Source organism: Camelus bactrianus, chromosome 5 (genome assembly GCF_048773025.1).
Source record: "Camelus bactrianus isolate YW-2024 breed Bactrian camel chromosome 5, ASM4877302v1, whole genome shotgun sequence".
Classification (NCBI taxonomy): Eukaryota; Metazoa; Chordata; class Mammalia; order Artiodactyla; family Camelidae; genus Camelus; species Camelus bactrianus.
In genome coordinates, this window is record NC_133543.1 from 73,270,698 (window position 1) to 73,286,357 (window position 15,660).

Here is a 15,660-nt window from a genome sequence, read left to right on the forward strand (position 1 = left end):
AAGGGCCATCTGCACTTCTTTTTCTGTGACTTATCCATTCATATCTTTGTTAACCTACTTTTAGATTCAATTTCAAGAAAGCCTGTATTATTAGTATTGGGGTTTTTTTGTTGTTCAAGCCACTGTTGGCTCTCATCTGAACTACTTACTGCACCAGCCTCCTAAGCGGTCTCCCTGCTTCCACTCTTGCCTACATTAGTCTGTTCTCACACAGTAGCTGGTCTGACCGCCCCTACTCCCTTCTTAAAGAATAACATCATTTCCCTGCATATAATCCTTCAATGGTTTCCCATGACAATTGGACTAAAATCCATATTTTTTGTCAAGGCCCACTAGGCATACAAGGTCTTAATCCCCCATATTACCCTGGCCTTCTCCCACTCAGCTGCAGCCACCCATCTTTCTGTCCTTTGCCTCACAGTGTACTGCCACCTGAGCAACTGTGCACAGAAGCCTCTTCTCCCACATCCTCACGTGGCTCCCACTGACTCTTAGGACTGCTCACAGGGTCACTTAAGGAAAGCAGCTGCCTTTAACCACCCCACGTAAAACTGCCTTCCTCCCCAGCCCATTACCCTCTTTTCCTTTCTTCTTGGCATCTCACTATCTGATGCTTTTGATTCTTCATGTGCTATCTGCCCCTAGGCACCTCTAAAAAGTAAGGACTTGAGTTAGGGTACAGGTTTTGTCTTGTATAACCACTGTTTGTCCTGCATCTGGACTACTACCAATAATCATCTGTTTCAGCATACCCAAAACCAGGTAGGTTTCTCTCAATTTTCCCACACCATATCTAAGATTTCTTCTAATGCTGTCTTTCAATTTATCTGTCACCTAAGACCAGCATTAATTTCAGATCTCTTAGGGTAGAAGTTTAGTTACTCAGAATCAAAGATACAAGAACAGGTTACCAAGAAACACAAAAAACTAAAAGAGGGAATCTAATGTTCAGTGAAAAATCAATGGTAACTTTAATTTTGGAAAAGAACAATCAATGTTAAAATACCTTAACCACAAAATGGATCACTCTATGAATTTAATTATAAAGTCATAAGACAAAGTGTACCATTAGAATTCTACCATTAAAATCCCTCAGTTTTTGTCTGTGTCCCCAGAATAAAGCATTAAAATGGGATTATGTACAGTTTTTCTATAAAAGATGCTCAACCATAAAGGGTGGGTAAATGAATGATGCACCAACCATTCAATGGTACAGTAAACAGTTATTAAAAGGCAGGCGGTAGAGCTACACGCAGTTGCATGGAAATACATCCTGCAGTGCTCCCTAGGTGTCAGCACAGTTCCAGGAGCTCCATCGCATTACTTTATAACAAACAATTACAAAGTGGCACATAAAGAGTGATCTCATTTTTGTAAAATAAACAAAATGTTATGTTTATATGGATACAAAAGGTTCAGGAAGAATCAACACCAAAATATTAACAAAAATTCTTCTGACTATGAGTGAATGACTTTTCTATATTTTCTAAATTTTTTACATCAAATGTTTATTAATACTGCCATCAAAAAAAAGTTAAAAAAAAAAAGAGGGTTTAAAATAGCTACTGGAAAGAGGAAAGATCTGTTGCTCAGAGGTTTTTCCACATCATATTGCCAATTCCTTCCTGACCCTCTCCTCAGGTGGGAGAAGAGGAAGGGGTCACTTGAGAGACCACCTTTTGCCAGAAAATTAGCAAAGCTCCTAAGGTCGAAACATAAAGACTGTATGGAAAGTTGATGAGTAATAATACAATCAGATAACAGGACCATAGCATCTTATTTTGTGTTACTAACACTACCATCAATTGTATTAGCTATACTGTTAGATAAAGGCAAGGTAGTAAACAAACAAACAAAAAAAATTCTTTTTGAGTCTATCAGATATCTATACCAGGTTCTTAGGAATAATGTCTTTGAAATGGCTTGAAGAAACCATGTTTTTCTTAAATGTTTTAGAACAACAAGACAAAGCATCATTTATGTATGATTTTATCCAAGTAACCAAATAATTCTTCATGTTTTACATCTAAGTAGGTATTTCTCAGTTTCCAAGGAAACTGATATAAGATTGTCTGAAATAAATATGTTAAAAGCAAACTTTCAATGTGCCTGTACTTTGGTGTTCTAAACTTATTTCTATGGAAACTTAATAATAGGCAAATGTTGAAATTGAGGTTTCTTATCGTGTTATTGAATCCAAAAAAACCTTAAAAGACAAAGTGAAATGAAATTTTAACAATCAAGCTAAACATAAAAAGGTAAATTCTGTACTCATGAACTCTATTTTTCCAACTTTCCTGATTTAACACTCTTTATTATATACAGTCCTATGCTTTATGTTTGGTATCTTACCTGCCCTCTTACCAGCTTCTCCTAATGTCCTTCTGTCCAGGGCATTCGAGGCTCCAATTTGAGGTCCTCAGAATAAACTCTTTAAACTGTATCAACCTGCTTACCTGACTGGTAAATTTAGACTATTTCAAGACTTCTATTTTTATTCTTATCCATCGTAATGAATGTACAGACATAGGATGGAGGGGTAAATGTTGCTTCTGAGTTGTGTACAATTAAACTCTAATGGAAATACCCAAAACTGGAGGAAGCTGAGCTAGGTCTATCTTATGTATAAATTATAAAATATAAGGTGCATTCTAAGAGGTTTTTTTTTTTGTATGTATGTATTTTTTTTTATTGAAGTATAGTCAGTTTACAATGCTGTGTCAATTTCTGGTGTACAGCATAATGCTTCAATCATACATGAACATACATATATGTGTTTTCATACTCTTTTCCACCATAAGTTACTACAAGATATTAAATATAGTTCACTGTGATATACAGTATGAACTTGTTGTTTATCTATTTTACATATATTAGTATCTGTAAATCTCGAACTCCCAATTTATCCCTTCCCACCCCCTTCCTCCCATGGTAACCATAATCTAAGAGTTTTTTAAGCACCCCAATCACTGAACTTGGCGTATCTACCACCACCACATCCCTCTCTTCATTTAGTAGCTGTATTATACAGTCATTTCAGATCTCTAAGTCTCAGTTTCTTCATCGGCAACATGGAGAATATACACAGGCTTCATTTGTGGATGGCAGGTCCAAATGAAATATACTTGAAAATGTGTTGTAAATCTTAAAAGAATTATATAAAGGTCCTACTTTGGTCTCTCATTCTACACTATCCAATTACTAACTGGTCTGTAAAATCACTCAGAAGCTTATTTTACAGCAACAGGCAGAACAGAAGTTTTCACAAGTACTTACATGCTTTGTGTTTAAAGCTACAATTAATTCACATAATTTGTTCATTCTTTCACAATATGTGAATATTCTGACAAGGGAGTACTTCCCAGTTGCAAACCCCTGTCCATCATATGGGAATCCACAGGCTTCATTATTCTAATTTTTTAAAAAAGTAAATAAACTCAACTAAAACTTAAATATAAGACCTATAAGACATTTCTTCTATTAAGTAATCTCTGGCATTTAAACGAAACAAAAGGGCTAGCGGAGCTTTAACATCTTCGTGATACAGTTGAATACAGTCTTTATTAAAGAGCCACCGTTGCTAGCTGAATTTTTTTTTTAATCTAGGGTCATTCCTTTCCAAAATTCTTGAGGCAAAAATCAAACATTTCTTCTACTCCCTGTCCTTCCTGACAAGCCCGCCCCACCCCCCTCCCCAGGCCGTTTAGTCTCTAGAACTTTTACCTGAACATTCTTCTTTTTTCCTTGAACATTCTTAAAGTTGAATAGGATTCTACTGGCAGGTGGGGGGTGGGGGCAGAAAGGAGAGGGAACCATGGAGACACTTTTCTGCAGGATCCGGCATATTAACTCCCGAAAGTTTATTTTACAAGTTAAAATCTAAATTTGTTTTCTCTCTTTTGAAACTTTTGACCAACAGTCTCACGAATCACCCCACCTCTCCCCCAGAATAGGCAACGTGTAAATGAAGTCTGTTAAAGCTGCTGGGCTGAACACATTTGTGTCAAAGTGGGAATTTTAAAGTAATCAGAACTCCACGAGTTTTCTTTTGAGTAAAAAACTATTCTCTGCAGCCGTGGCAGTAACGTTTCACACTGTTCACAGTTATTTTAAGCCCCCTTCTCACCATTTTCTTTCCTTCCGTGTTGAAATTACAGTTAGAAGGAGTAAAGCAGCTTCTATGAAGGCGACTGAAAACACTGAAATTTCAAGAATTTTACTTAAAAACATCGCATAGACTTTGTCAATCTCTATTTTAAATTTAACAAATCCTAAAATGTTTCAGTTGTCCCGAGCACAAACTACCTTAACCAGTGGAAGAGTATCGTCAGGCCCTTACCTGGTTCCTTCACTTCACACCACCTGGATAGATAAGGATAGGGAGGTGGGACGGATACACCGAAGTTGGGGCATTTAAGTTTTCATTGAGAAAAGAAAGGCTATACCAAAAAGTCTTTATAAAAGTCCCACGAGATGTTAAATAGAGCCACAAACAGGAAGGGCCGCGGACTGGAGGGTCTCAGGCCGGGGTGGGAAATGGGAATGGGGGAAAGGACTGGGCGTTTGGGAAGGGAAGAGGGAAAGAGGTTGGCCGGACGCGATGGGGAAAGAATAAGGGGTGGGGACGCCAGGCAGAGCCAGCCTTCGTCCCCGGTGCCCAGCCCTGGGAAAGGCAGCTCAGGGCAGGAAGGAGCCCTAGGCGGCGGCTCCCTCCCGGGGAACCCGGGGGGCGATGGAGGCCAGAGGTACGCCCGAGAGCAGACGGGGCCGGCCTCTTACCTTCGGGCATTTCCCGGTCGCTGATGTGCTGCAGGTGGTGTCCTTCGCCGGCTCCGAAATCCAGCTCGGCGGGTTCCGCGGTAGCCGGCGCCGGCGCTACTGCCACCGCGTCCCCAGCCGCTGCCTCGTAGATCTCAGCCTCGTAGTCTGGCTCCGCCGACCCCGCGCGCCGGCCCCGCTTGGGGCTGGCATTGGGGGACACGCAACAGGTCAGCGTGTTCCCCATGGGCTGCCTCCGCTCCTGGCTGCCGCCGCCTTCGCTCGACCCTCGACTCCGCCACGCTCAGCAGCCGCCCCCTCCCCCAACAATGGCGCGGCCGGCACGGGTAGCCCCGGACTATGTCGGGGCTGCGCCGCTGGTGTAAACGCGGCCTCGTTCGCTGCTGGCCAGTCCGGCCGCCGCCGGGCCCCTGGCAGGGCTCCGGCCCCGGCCGCACCCCCGCCGCCTCGCCGCTGCCGCCTCCCCGGAGTCAACTAGTCTGTGAGGGCGGTGACCAACCCTGCTTATTTAAAAGGGGTGGGGATCCGACAAACGCTGAGACGTGCAGCCACTACCGGGAGAGAGCGCGACCAGAGCTCCTCCTCCTTCCGCTGCCGCCTCTGGACTGAAACCCGCTAGCCTGGGCCAGCGCTTGCCAACCGGAACGCGTCCTTTGATCACCTGGTTACGACGGACCAATCACGACCAGAGTTCCCTCCACGAGCCCGCCTTAGAGGGCAGGCACGTGACTCACAATGCCCCGCCCCGCCCCACAGCTGCCCCGCCCCGCGGCTGCCCCGCCCCCCTCGCGGCGCGCCCGGGACTCCGGTTTCCATTCATCGCGCGCGGCTGTAAGCTTTCCGGTACTGCGGGAAGCGCCACGGGCGTTTGTTAATGGAAGCTGTCCTGGGTCAGTGGGCTCTATAGAAGGCGCCCGTTAGTAAAGTCAAGAGCCAGTTGCGTTAGCAACTCGGTTTCACCGGGTCTGACAGCTGACTCATTTGATGCATTGCTCACCGAACTTACTTACACCCGAATTGTTGACCGTTTTTGTAACTGAATGCTCCTCCTGTCCTGCCTTCCAGAGAGTGTTAGTTTCCGCCTGCAGTTTTACCATAGCAACCCCCAGGACCCTGGTCCTACTCTCAATAAAGAGCTGTGTCTGTGTCTTGAATGAGACTGGAGGACACGTCACCCCTCCACTTCCTCATCCGTAAAATAGGGACCGAACTCGTCCCTCCCACCTCTGAAATGCTGGGATTCAGCAACTCGCTTTTCTCGCTTGTTTCTCCCTTCCACGGCCGGAGTTTCCAGGTTTTCCTCCTTTCGCCAACAAAAACGCATAAAGCACGATTTTCTGATATAATTGAGAGTCACAAAGTGGTGTACCACGGTCTTGATTTGATGACTACGTAACGATAGTTAATATTTGGCAAACATTAACTATGCGCCCGACGCCGTTCCAAATGAGGTACTCACTTAACCCTCGAACAGAAAACCCTCATTTTACAGATTTTACAGAAGTTAAAGTAGCGTTCCCAAGGTCACATGATTGCTCAGGGGTGTGGCCAGGATCTGATCCCAGATAGTGTGGATCCCCCACCAAAGACAATTTACTGTGATTATCAGAAAATAAAGATAGAAGGCAAATTTGGTTGGAAGTGAAGTAGTGTATTAGGATTTTAGTTTTTTAAGGAGGAACAATTTTTTGATACGGATTTTTAAAGGTTTTCCCTTCATTCAAATTGATGAGTCCCTTTATGTTCCAGGCACTGTGTGTCAGAACAGCCCTGCCCTCAGCTCAACAACCAGAAAAAACAAAGGCTTAGAAAGTCCTATTGTGAGGTCACACTGCTGCAAAGTACTTGAACCTGAAATTCAAACCCTAACCCCAAAGTAGATGCTGGAGTAAAGAGTGAATTTTTTTTTGCAGAAACATGAGAGCCACTGAATGTTGTGAAGTTAAGGAGTCACTATCAGGTGGTTTGAAGTGAGGTCACTCTGGACAATAAGGAGGGTTGAAGGAAGCAACAAGACCACTTAAGGAACTTTATATTCATCTAAGAGAGGAGTGAGGGTTCAAACTAAGGGCAGTGGCAGAGACTGGAGTGGAAGGAAAGGATTTGAAGTCATTTGGGAGGTAGAAAAGAAGTGCTCAGTGACTAGATATGGAGAGAGAGGGGTAAAAGGGAGGCAAACATGGGCTGCTAGGGTTCTGGCTTAGGGAACTAAGTAGAGAGCAGTGACTTTCTCCTAGATGGAGAATGCAGCAAGAGGAAGAGGTTTGCGGAGGAAGATCATTTTGGGCTCTGTCAAGTGGAACATGGAAATAGAGCTCTCTGGTTGAAAGTTGGATGTAAACCTCTGTAGACTAAGTCTATTTTGTGATAGCCCAACTTACATTTTTGAAAATAATACACATATTAAATCAACCAAAAAATGTGCTTGGAGAAATTTCCTAATGTTGACATCTAAGAATATAACATTTTGCATGGAACAACTTGGAATCTATGGTTTTAGTAAACGAGGCCTCCTCTGTAAAATAAAATTGTTAAAGGGAAACAACATTTAAAATTGTATTGTCATTAGAGTATATATACAAAGTAATTGAAGCCCTGGTATAGAAGTGATTGCCTTGAGAAGTGTATAATAAAGGAAGAAAGATAGGTAGGTAGGAAGAAAGGAAGGAAGGAAGGAAGGGAGGAGATCTCGAGAAAAGGGAGATTTAAGTGGCATTTAAGTGAAGCCTGCCAGGGTGAGCAGTGGAAGTCAAGGAGCCTGAGCATTAATCAGGAATGGCTGATCAGGTGAGTCCCATGAGGGAAGGGATCACATCTGCCTCCCATTTCTGGGACAGCAGAACCTAGCACAGTATCTGGCCAGTAGACACTCCATTCGTAATTCCCTAAACAGAGTTCAGTGCTGTCCAGAGAACAGGAAGGCTACAAATATCACTGGCTGTGACATGTGATTGGGGATGTGCACCAGCCAGAAGGCAGGCAGTGAGTAAAGAAATGAATGGGCGGTGAGAAAGTGAAGACAGGGATTCTCTTCTTAAACATTTGGCTGAGAAGAGATATGTGGTAGTAACGAGGAGATGTATAGTTAAGAATGCTTTTTTCTTAAAGATGGAAAAAAATATGAGTAATATTTATATGTTAAAGGGTAAGAGCCAATGGAGACAAAAGGACTTTGAAGTTGGAAGAGATGGGAGAATTGACAGAGCAAGGTCCCCAAGAAGGCAGAAGTGGATGTACTCCAGAGCAGGCACAGATTAGCTTTAGACTGAGAGAAAGGCAAGGAAGGAGAGAGGACCTGGGTGAAACAGAGATATTTCTAGTAGAGGAGAGGTTTAGGAAGAGCTCATCTGATGACCTCTATTTTTCTCTATAATAATAGGCTTCTACTTGGAAAGCTACTCTGGAAAAGAGAGGATAATGTGTAGAGAGAAGTTTACTTCAGAAAAGATCAGTATACCTAACAAAAACCAAATCATATTTTCCCCCAAAGTGGGTAAATTGAAAAGGAATTTGAGCAAAAACCAAGGAGCTCAAGTATAAATAGGTATGTCACAAAAGTGGAAGATGGGAACTATTTGTTCCTCCAAATAGTTAACAGAAATAGCAACAACTTTGGGGGGAAAGAATTTGAAAAATTAAGAAGAAAATGACATGTAGGTGCAAAATGTGTGACCATTTACAAACCCTTTAGTCACATAAGAGACCAAAAAAAGACCAGAGGGAGTATTTTCCTTTATTAAAAGGATACCAGGAGAAAAAGGTCACCTCAAAAATCAGGGAAGCAGGGATGATTATATTTAATTGTTTAAAAGATATAAGTAAGGTTTGGGGGACAAAAATAGGAAATATACTGAAATGTGGAAACCACAGTGGAATGAGAAAGGATTCAATGAAGTTCAGTTTCAGTAAACAGCATCTTGTTAAATCCTTAGGACCCAGTAACTACATTCCACGATAATAATAATATTGTCTAAAGTCGTAGGAATGTCACTAGATACCATTTTGAATGATTCTTGTAGACTTGAGACAATGCCTAAAATTAGGTTACAAAATAGTGGCTGCATTTAACAACAGACACATACAAAAATAGATATGCATGACCTTGAAAATTAAAGAATTTTAAACTTGCTAAGCAGGAAAAAATATTGGGAATCATCATTATGAAAATAGACTTGAAAATATTTTGTTTCAAGAGAACAGAAAGCATTAAGAAAAAAACCCTATCTACTATGACAGTGGCAAGTCTGGGAGAGCAAAGGGACTAACTCTATTCCATCTTGAGTATTATGACTAGCTGTTCTTCATGTACATTTTTTTTTTTCTGGACATAGGGCCTACTCTTACTGTCATATTCTCGAAGGCACAAAAAAAGTTAAGAATTACTGTTATACCTGATTAGATGTGGAACAACTTGACTTCTCTCATTCCTAACTTTAGAACATTGTGATCCAGATGTTTTAGTAAGTGGGCCCTTTGATGGTATAGGTAGTCATATTGTAGTAAACTATCCAGTGTCTCTTCCACCTGTCTTTTCCCACTCCTTCTGAACTGTTCTTTCACCTTCTCTCTTCTCACAGCATCTAGATTTCTTTCTGCCAACTGAGTCTGTTGAGATGAGAATGCTGATTCATTTGAAATGATGCTCTGAAAAAAAGAAAAAAGGTGTTAGTAAGCCATACCATCAGGGAAGGTAATGCTCATTGAACAGGTCAGTTCTGGCCCCAAATGTCCACTGTGGTTACATTTTCAAACATCAGGGAATCTCCTGAGACAAGTTCTAGGAAGGTCCTGAAGTTTTAGGAGAGACTAGGAGTTTCCTTTTGCCTTTTGGGGACCTTTACTTTTCTTTGCCATTTAATAGTTTACTTGCTTCCATTTTCATTTGTCTAAGTGCTATAGAAAATCTAAAGTCTTTCTCATCCCACTGCTGGTGCTTCCTCAGATCACCCCTGAGTCGGGATAGAAGAGCCTTTCTCTTCTGGAAGTGCCTTGTTCAAGCTCCTGGTTTTCTAAAGCAGATGCCAGCTCTGCTTCCAGCTCCAAAGACTGTTAACAGCATGCGGTCTGCACTCAATGAGTTTCGTAAGAGAGCTACCCTCTACACTTGCCCAGGAAATAAACTCACTGCCAAATCCATTTAGAACAAGGCAGGGTACAAAAAAAAAAAAGCAAAAAAAAAGCATTAAATGCTTTCAATTGTTTTTTCCTAATCATGCCAATACTCCTTTTCCCCCTAGCATTTCCATGTTTCACTATTTCCCCTTGTTTCCTTTGTGTGACATCGTGGTACATTTAAGTGTACACTTTCATCCTCTTGAAATGGAATCCTTGGCCAAGTTGCCTTACTGAAGTTAGAACCATCTTCTTGCAGTGATTAAACATATTCCCCTCAGTTTCTTCCAGTAGCCTTTTTGACAGCAGCCTCATCAAATGAAGCTGATGTGAAAAACACTGTAGGAGGAGGAGTTTCATTCAACTTGACAGCAGGGAAAAGTTTGAAGATGTCTTTTTAACCAAATTTGTCTCCTAGAAACAAAGCTTTTAGGACATGAACTTTTCCTCACCGTGGCTCCATCAGCCTACTTTTTAGACAAATCAGCTTTTATCCTCATCACATGGCATCCACCCTGGAATACCTCTGGAATTTTTCTATCAGAAGGGATTAGAGTAAACTGGATGGAGGTAGGGGCCAGGGATCTTGTCTTAAGAGTCGCATTTGAATAGATAGCACACTTTAGAAAAAGCCAACAACTTAGATTACAGTTGGTGGGGGTAGGGGGTGGGTGCTAAGGCCTTGGCCCCTCTGCTGAGCAAGCCTGGCTTCTGTAGGGTGCTCACCTGATGAGTCTCGGTTGAGCAGTGCCGTACACCCATGAGCTGTTTCTTTTCAGTCGTACTTACCACACAGATAAAATACTCCTCTGAAAATAATACTCTGGGTGTGCAATCAATGCTTTGCCCAGGAGAGGCAAAGAAAAGCTGAGACCACAGGAGCAGCTGCCCTGCCCTCTGTAAGCAGTTTGCTGTGCCCCACCTTGGCCATCTGGTAAACCTCTACTCATTCTTTGAGGTTCTCAAACAGAGCCTCCTCTGCAATGCTTCTCTGACCTCCTTGGGGCTGTGAGATTCTGCATCTTCAGTACAATCAGCTCCTTCTGTAAACCCTTACTATATACCAGCCTTGTATTACCTTGTATGATAGTTGGTTACTTGTTTGACATCCTCATTAAACTAGGCACTCCCCTGAGGACAGAACTATTTTATTCAGCTTTTTGGTATCCCTGGCACTAAGTACAATGCCTGGCTTGCAGCTGTCTCAATACATTTTTCTTGAATGAACAGATAAATGAATGAAAAAGTTGAATTGAGAGTACCAACAATCACAATTTGAGAATGGTTATAATTGTTCTTTATTTTTAAATCTTCTCCATTCTCTTTTGTGCCTCTGCTTCTAGTTTCTGTTCCCCTATTGCATTTTAAAAAACAGCCATTTTCTAATGCTCACCATTTTATAGGTCAGGAAATCAGGCAGGGCACAGTGGGGACTGCTCACCCCTGCTCCAGGACAGCTGGGGCCTCAGCTGGAGTGGATCTAGCACCTGGCCGTGGCTGAGATGGCTCACATAGGGGCCACCCAGCTGGAGTGTCTGTCCTGGCTGGCAGCTGGGTTCCTCATTTCCCATCCATGGCTTGTCTCCCAAGGCTGGATTGTTCACTGTGGCTTCCTCATGCTCATGTCAGGTGCCTGGCCTGCGAAGGCTGGGACATCTGGGACTGGCTGGACATCCCTGACCACGCGGTGGTCCTGAGTAGTCAGATTTGTTGCTGGACACAGATATGTAATCCTAGTGTGTTTCACTTCTCTGGTAAACACATTAATCTAAAAATATGGGGGAGAAAAGGGGAGGTGTGGTGAGCAACATTCCTTCAATTAGAAAGAAAAAAAAAAAAAACCACAAAGCCAATTTCTTCAGTGTTAAGATCATCCAGACCATCACCTTACAATGGATTATGCTAAACTTACTGTAACCAAATCTAAGTCTTATGCACTACCTGCTATTTAAATAGTCCCTTCCCTCCCCCACCCCCACCGTGGTCTCTGAGTTTTTTAGTAGCTAGAAAGAACCTAGATTTCTGCAGGTGCTTTCAGAAACAAATTTGCCACAGGTTAAGGCATTTTGTGATGGCCATTTGGCCATTTCCTGGAAGTGCCTTGTTCAAGGCACTTGATGTTCCAACTTACATGTTTGAAGATAACATACAGTACATTCAATCAAGTGGAGGAGAGTGATAGAGGGAATTCCCTAAAGTTTCCATGCTAAGAATGTCTTATTTTTCTAGTGATTACTTTGATAAAGCAACTTAGAATCTATGGTTTCTATGTATCCTATGTAAAAATGAAACCATTGATTGAAAACAAGACTCTGGATGTTTACTTTTATCTAGCAATTTCCATGTGAATGTGCACTGTGAAGTGCTTGACATGCATAAACTGATACCCACAAAACTCCCATGATACAGTAATACGAAAGCCCCTCAGGGAAACTCTCCACGTGGGACCAAAGGGCTGGCTGACCCCATGACATAAGGGGTTTCCCTTCTCCTGGGAAACAGACAGAATGAACATGCTGTTTGCTCTTGCCTATTTTTTTATTTTAAAAACAACTTTATTGTGGTATAATTTCTGTACAGTAAACTACACATATTTCAGATGTACAATTTGAGGAATGTTGATAGATGTGTACACCTATGAAACCACCACCACAATCAAGGTAAATAACATTTCCATCACCCCCCAAGAGGTGCAAATTTCGAACTCCCAATTTATCCCTTCCCACCCCCTTTACCCCCTGGTAACCGTAAGTTTCCTTCTCTACGTCTGAGTCTGTTTCTGTTCTGTAAGTAATTTTATTTGTGTCTCTTTTTTAGATTCCACATATAAGTGATATCATATGGCATTTTTCTTTCTCTTTCTGTGCCCTTGCCTGTTTTTGAAGTAAGGTATACCAAGGTCTGTGTGCCTTTCCCCAGAAGTATCAGGGGAGGAGGCTGCCACATGTGCAAACTCTGTTTAGCACTCTTTGACGGTAGAAACCATGCTTTGCTGGCATTTTATGTTTCTATAAAAGAATAGGGAGAAACCTGCCCCTCAGAGTCCTCAGTGAGATAAGAAAGCTGGGGTTAGGTAGCAACTGTGACTAGGGGGCTACAGAAGAGAAAGAAACAAACAGGATCAGAAAGATACACATTCTCCACAAGTATCCTTACAGGGCCTTGACTGAAGGCCAAACAATCATAGAGAGAGCAATCCTGGTTCTGAGGCTCAGGATAATTTGGATAATTAATTATAATTAAGTAGCAATTAATAATGATTTGAATAATTGAAGGTTCCCCACCTTCAGGCAGTGGGCTGGCAGCAGTGCCATGCTGAGCCATAATGGAACCTGAAACAAAGGGAACATCAGTCATACTTATCTATTTGTCTCTATTAAAATTGTTGACATTTTGTCCAGTATCGTTTCCTTTACATATTTTTATTTAAAACATTCTATTAAAATATTATTTATCTTGATTATTGAGTGTTTTGGTGCCACTTTAAATTTGGCACCTGCAACAAGTGCCTCTCTCATGTCCACCACCCGACCCCGGGCCCCTGTACCCAAAAGCAATGCGACAGGTATCTGGATGTTGCTTGGCCCGCCCTTGACAGAATAAAGGGAGAGTCAGATCCTTGGACTGGTCTCTGACTTTTGGTGTCCTAAAATTTCCAAATCATTGAGCTAAAAGGAATCAAATTCCAATCTGGGGCCAGAGCTGGATGGCAGTCCCAAGCCTTGTGTGTACCATTATCACCCCGTTTTACAGATGAGAAACTGAGACTCAGTATGATTGACAGGTAGGCCTGAGATGCCCAGTCTAGAAAGTGGCACATGAGGACTTGGAGCCAGACGGCTTACTCCATGGGCTGGGCTCTCAGCCACTGGGCTCCAAGGGACTGCCCACTGGGTGTGTTTCTTACCGCTCCCCATTGAAAAAGAAAAACAGTGTATTTTTCCTCTCTTAACATAACAGTCAGTTGAAAGTTATGAGAAATATCTTCTATTAACTTTTAATAAATATATTGTCTTTTTTCTTTGATGGAAGTAATATATATTCACTGACGAGAAATTAGAAACTACAAGTAAATGAGAGAAATCAAAATAAATAAAAATCCCACCCCCGGAGCCACCCACTATTAGCATTTTGTTGCATATCTCTCCAAGCTTTATTTTAATGAAGATACATTATATGTATATGATTTTAAAATGAAACTATGCTACACATGCAGTTTTTTTTTTTTGATGCGTTTTCTTCACTTAACAATATACCTTGAACATCTTTCTCTGTCATTGCTTTTTTGCAGAGTAATTTGTAATGGCTTCATAATATGCATTCATACACTCATAAATATTTATTGAGGGCTTGCTACTCTCCAGACATCGGCTTGGCACGCGAGATACATCAGTTAACAAAGCAAAGAATTTGGCCCTCTAGGGTTGACATTTAAGTAGAGGGAGGCCTTTGAAACATAAATGAATAAATGTGTATCAGTTAATAGAGACACTATTTCAGATGTGTTGGGGGGTCTTTTCTGATAAGAGGCTGTTATGGGCTTAACTGTGTCCCCCTACCTCAGATTTATATGTTGAAGTCCTAACCCCCTGTACTTCAAAATGTGACTGTATTTGGAGACAGGGTCTTTACAGTGGTAATAAGCTAAAATGAGGTGATTCGGGTCATCCCTAATCCATGACTGATGTCCTTTTAAGAGATTTGGACACACACAGAGAGGGAAGACCATGCGAAGACACAAAAAGAGGCCGCCTGTAAGCCAAGGGGAGTGACCTGGACAGATTCTTCCCTCACAGCTCTCAGGAGAAACCAGCCCTGCTGGTGTCTTGATCTTAGACTAATGAATGTCCCTTGTTTAAGCCACCCAGTCTGTAGCATTTTGTTATGGCCACCCTGGGAAACTAATATGGGGCAGAGGAAGAGGTTCAGATGAAGTGAGAGGGTGCGAGCACTGTGGTGTCTGGGGACCAGTAAGGGCCAAGGCATTAGAGGAAAGCAAATGGCCCAGGGGCCTGGAAGGCTGGCTGAGGGGAGAAAGAAAGCAGACGAGGTCAGAAGTGCCCCGCAGGCCTTGGAAAGGACTTCAGATTATCCTCCGGGGAAACAGGAAACCATTGGACTTGACATATTTTAACAAAAGCCCTTGGCTCCTGTGTGGAGCCCAGACTAGACGTATCAAAAAGTTTGTAACCCTCTTATTAATCAGTTAGATGATTTAGCAGTGCAACGTGGGGAGAGGAGTGAGAAGCAGGGGGAGGGGCTTCTGGGACACTGGCTCCACTTCCTGAGCACTCTTTGAATCCCACCATCCCACTTGGCCATCCTACTCCCCATCTGACAAACTGGATAAGCTGTCATTTTAAACCAGCCTCAGACACTTCCATGAATTCTTCTCCACAGGGTCATTCAGTGGGACCTCTCTTCCCCCTTTTGAAGGCCAGCTGGTTACTATCCCTTCCTTTGCTTCTGTCTGTTCCCTCTCCCTGGGACGCACACCCAGGTTCCCAGTCCTCAGGCTCCCTCCACCCACTTCAAGCCTTCTGAGCTCACCGGCACCAACTGCCATCTGCCAAGATTCCATCTTACTCTTCTCTTTCTCTACCCGCCACCCCGACTTTCCCCTCATTCCTAGCTTCCTCTGAAAAATGGAGAAATGGAAGCCTCCTCTGATATCTGCAAATAAAATTTCACAGAAGTGGATAATCTCCATCTGAAGTCATGGCTCCACCCAACTTAGAAACTTCACGTCTTCCTAACAAATAAGAGGTA

At 42.6% G+C, this 15,660-nt stretch overlaps 1 protein-coding gene and 1 long non-coding RNA gene across 4 annotated transcripts in view; both read right to left on the bottom strand.

Annotated features, from left to right (window-relative positions):
- Positions 1-5,333, bottom strand: part of CCNYL1 (cyclin Y like 1) — a 35,706-nt gene extending 30,373 nt beyond the window's left edge. Inside the window, exon 1 of one of the 2 annotated variants that reach the window (XM_045520493.2) lies at positions 4,780-5,333. In XM_045520493.2, coding sequence (XP_045376449.2) covers positions 4,780-5,005 — 226 coding nt within the window. In that variant the 5' untranslated portion in view covers positions 5,006-5,333. The remainder of the gene's footprint in view (positions 1-4,779) is intronic. The other variant, XM_010960096.3, reaches the window with a different exon arrangement.
- Positions 5,334-8,498: 3,165 nt separating this feature from the next.
- Positions 8,499-15,660, bottom strand: part of LOC123618334 (uncharacterized) — a 59,983-nt gene continuing 52,821 nt past the window's right edge. The window contains exons 3-5 of one of the 2 annotated variants that reach the window (XR_006726756.2): positions 13,176-13,223; positions 11,285-11,659; positions 8,499-9,423 (exon numbers count right to left, since the gene is read on the bottom strand). This is a non-coding gene — a long non-coding RNA (uncharacterized LOC123618334). The remainder of the gene's footprint in view (positions 9,424-11,284; positions 11,660-13,175; positions 13,224-15,660) is intronic. The other variant, XR_006726757.2, reaches the window with a different exon arrangement.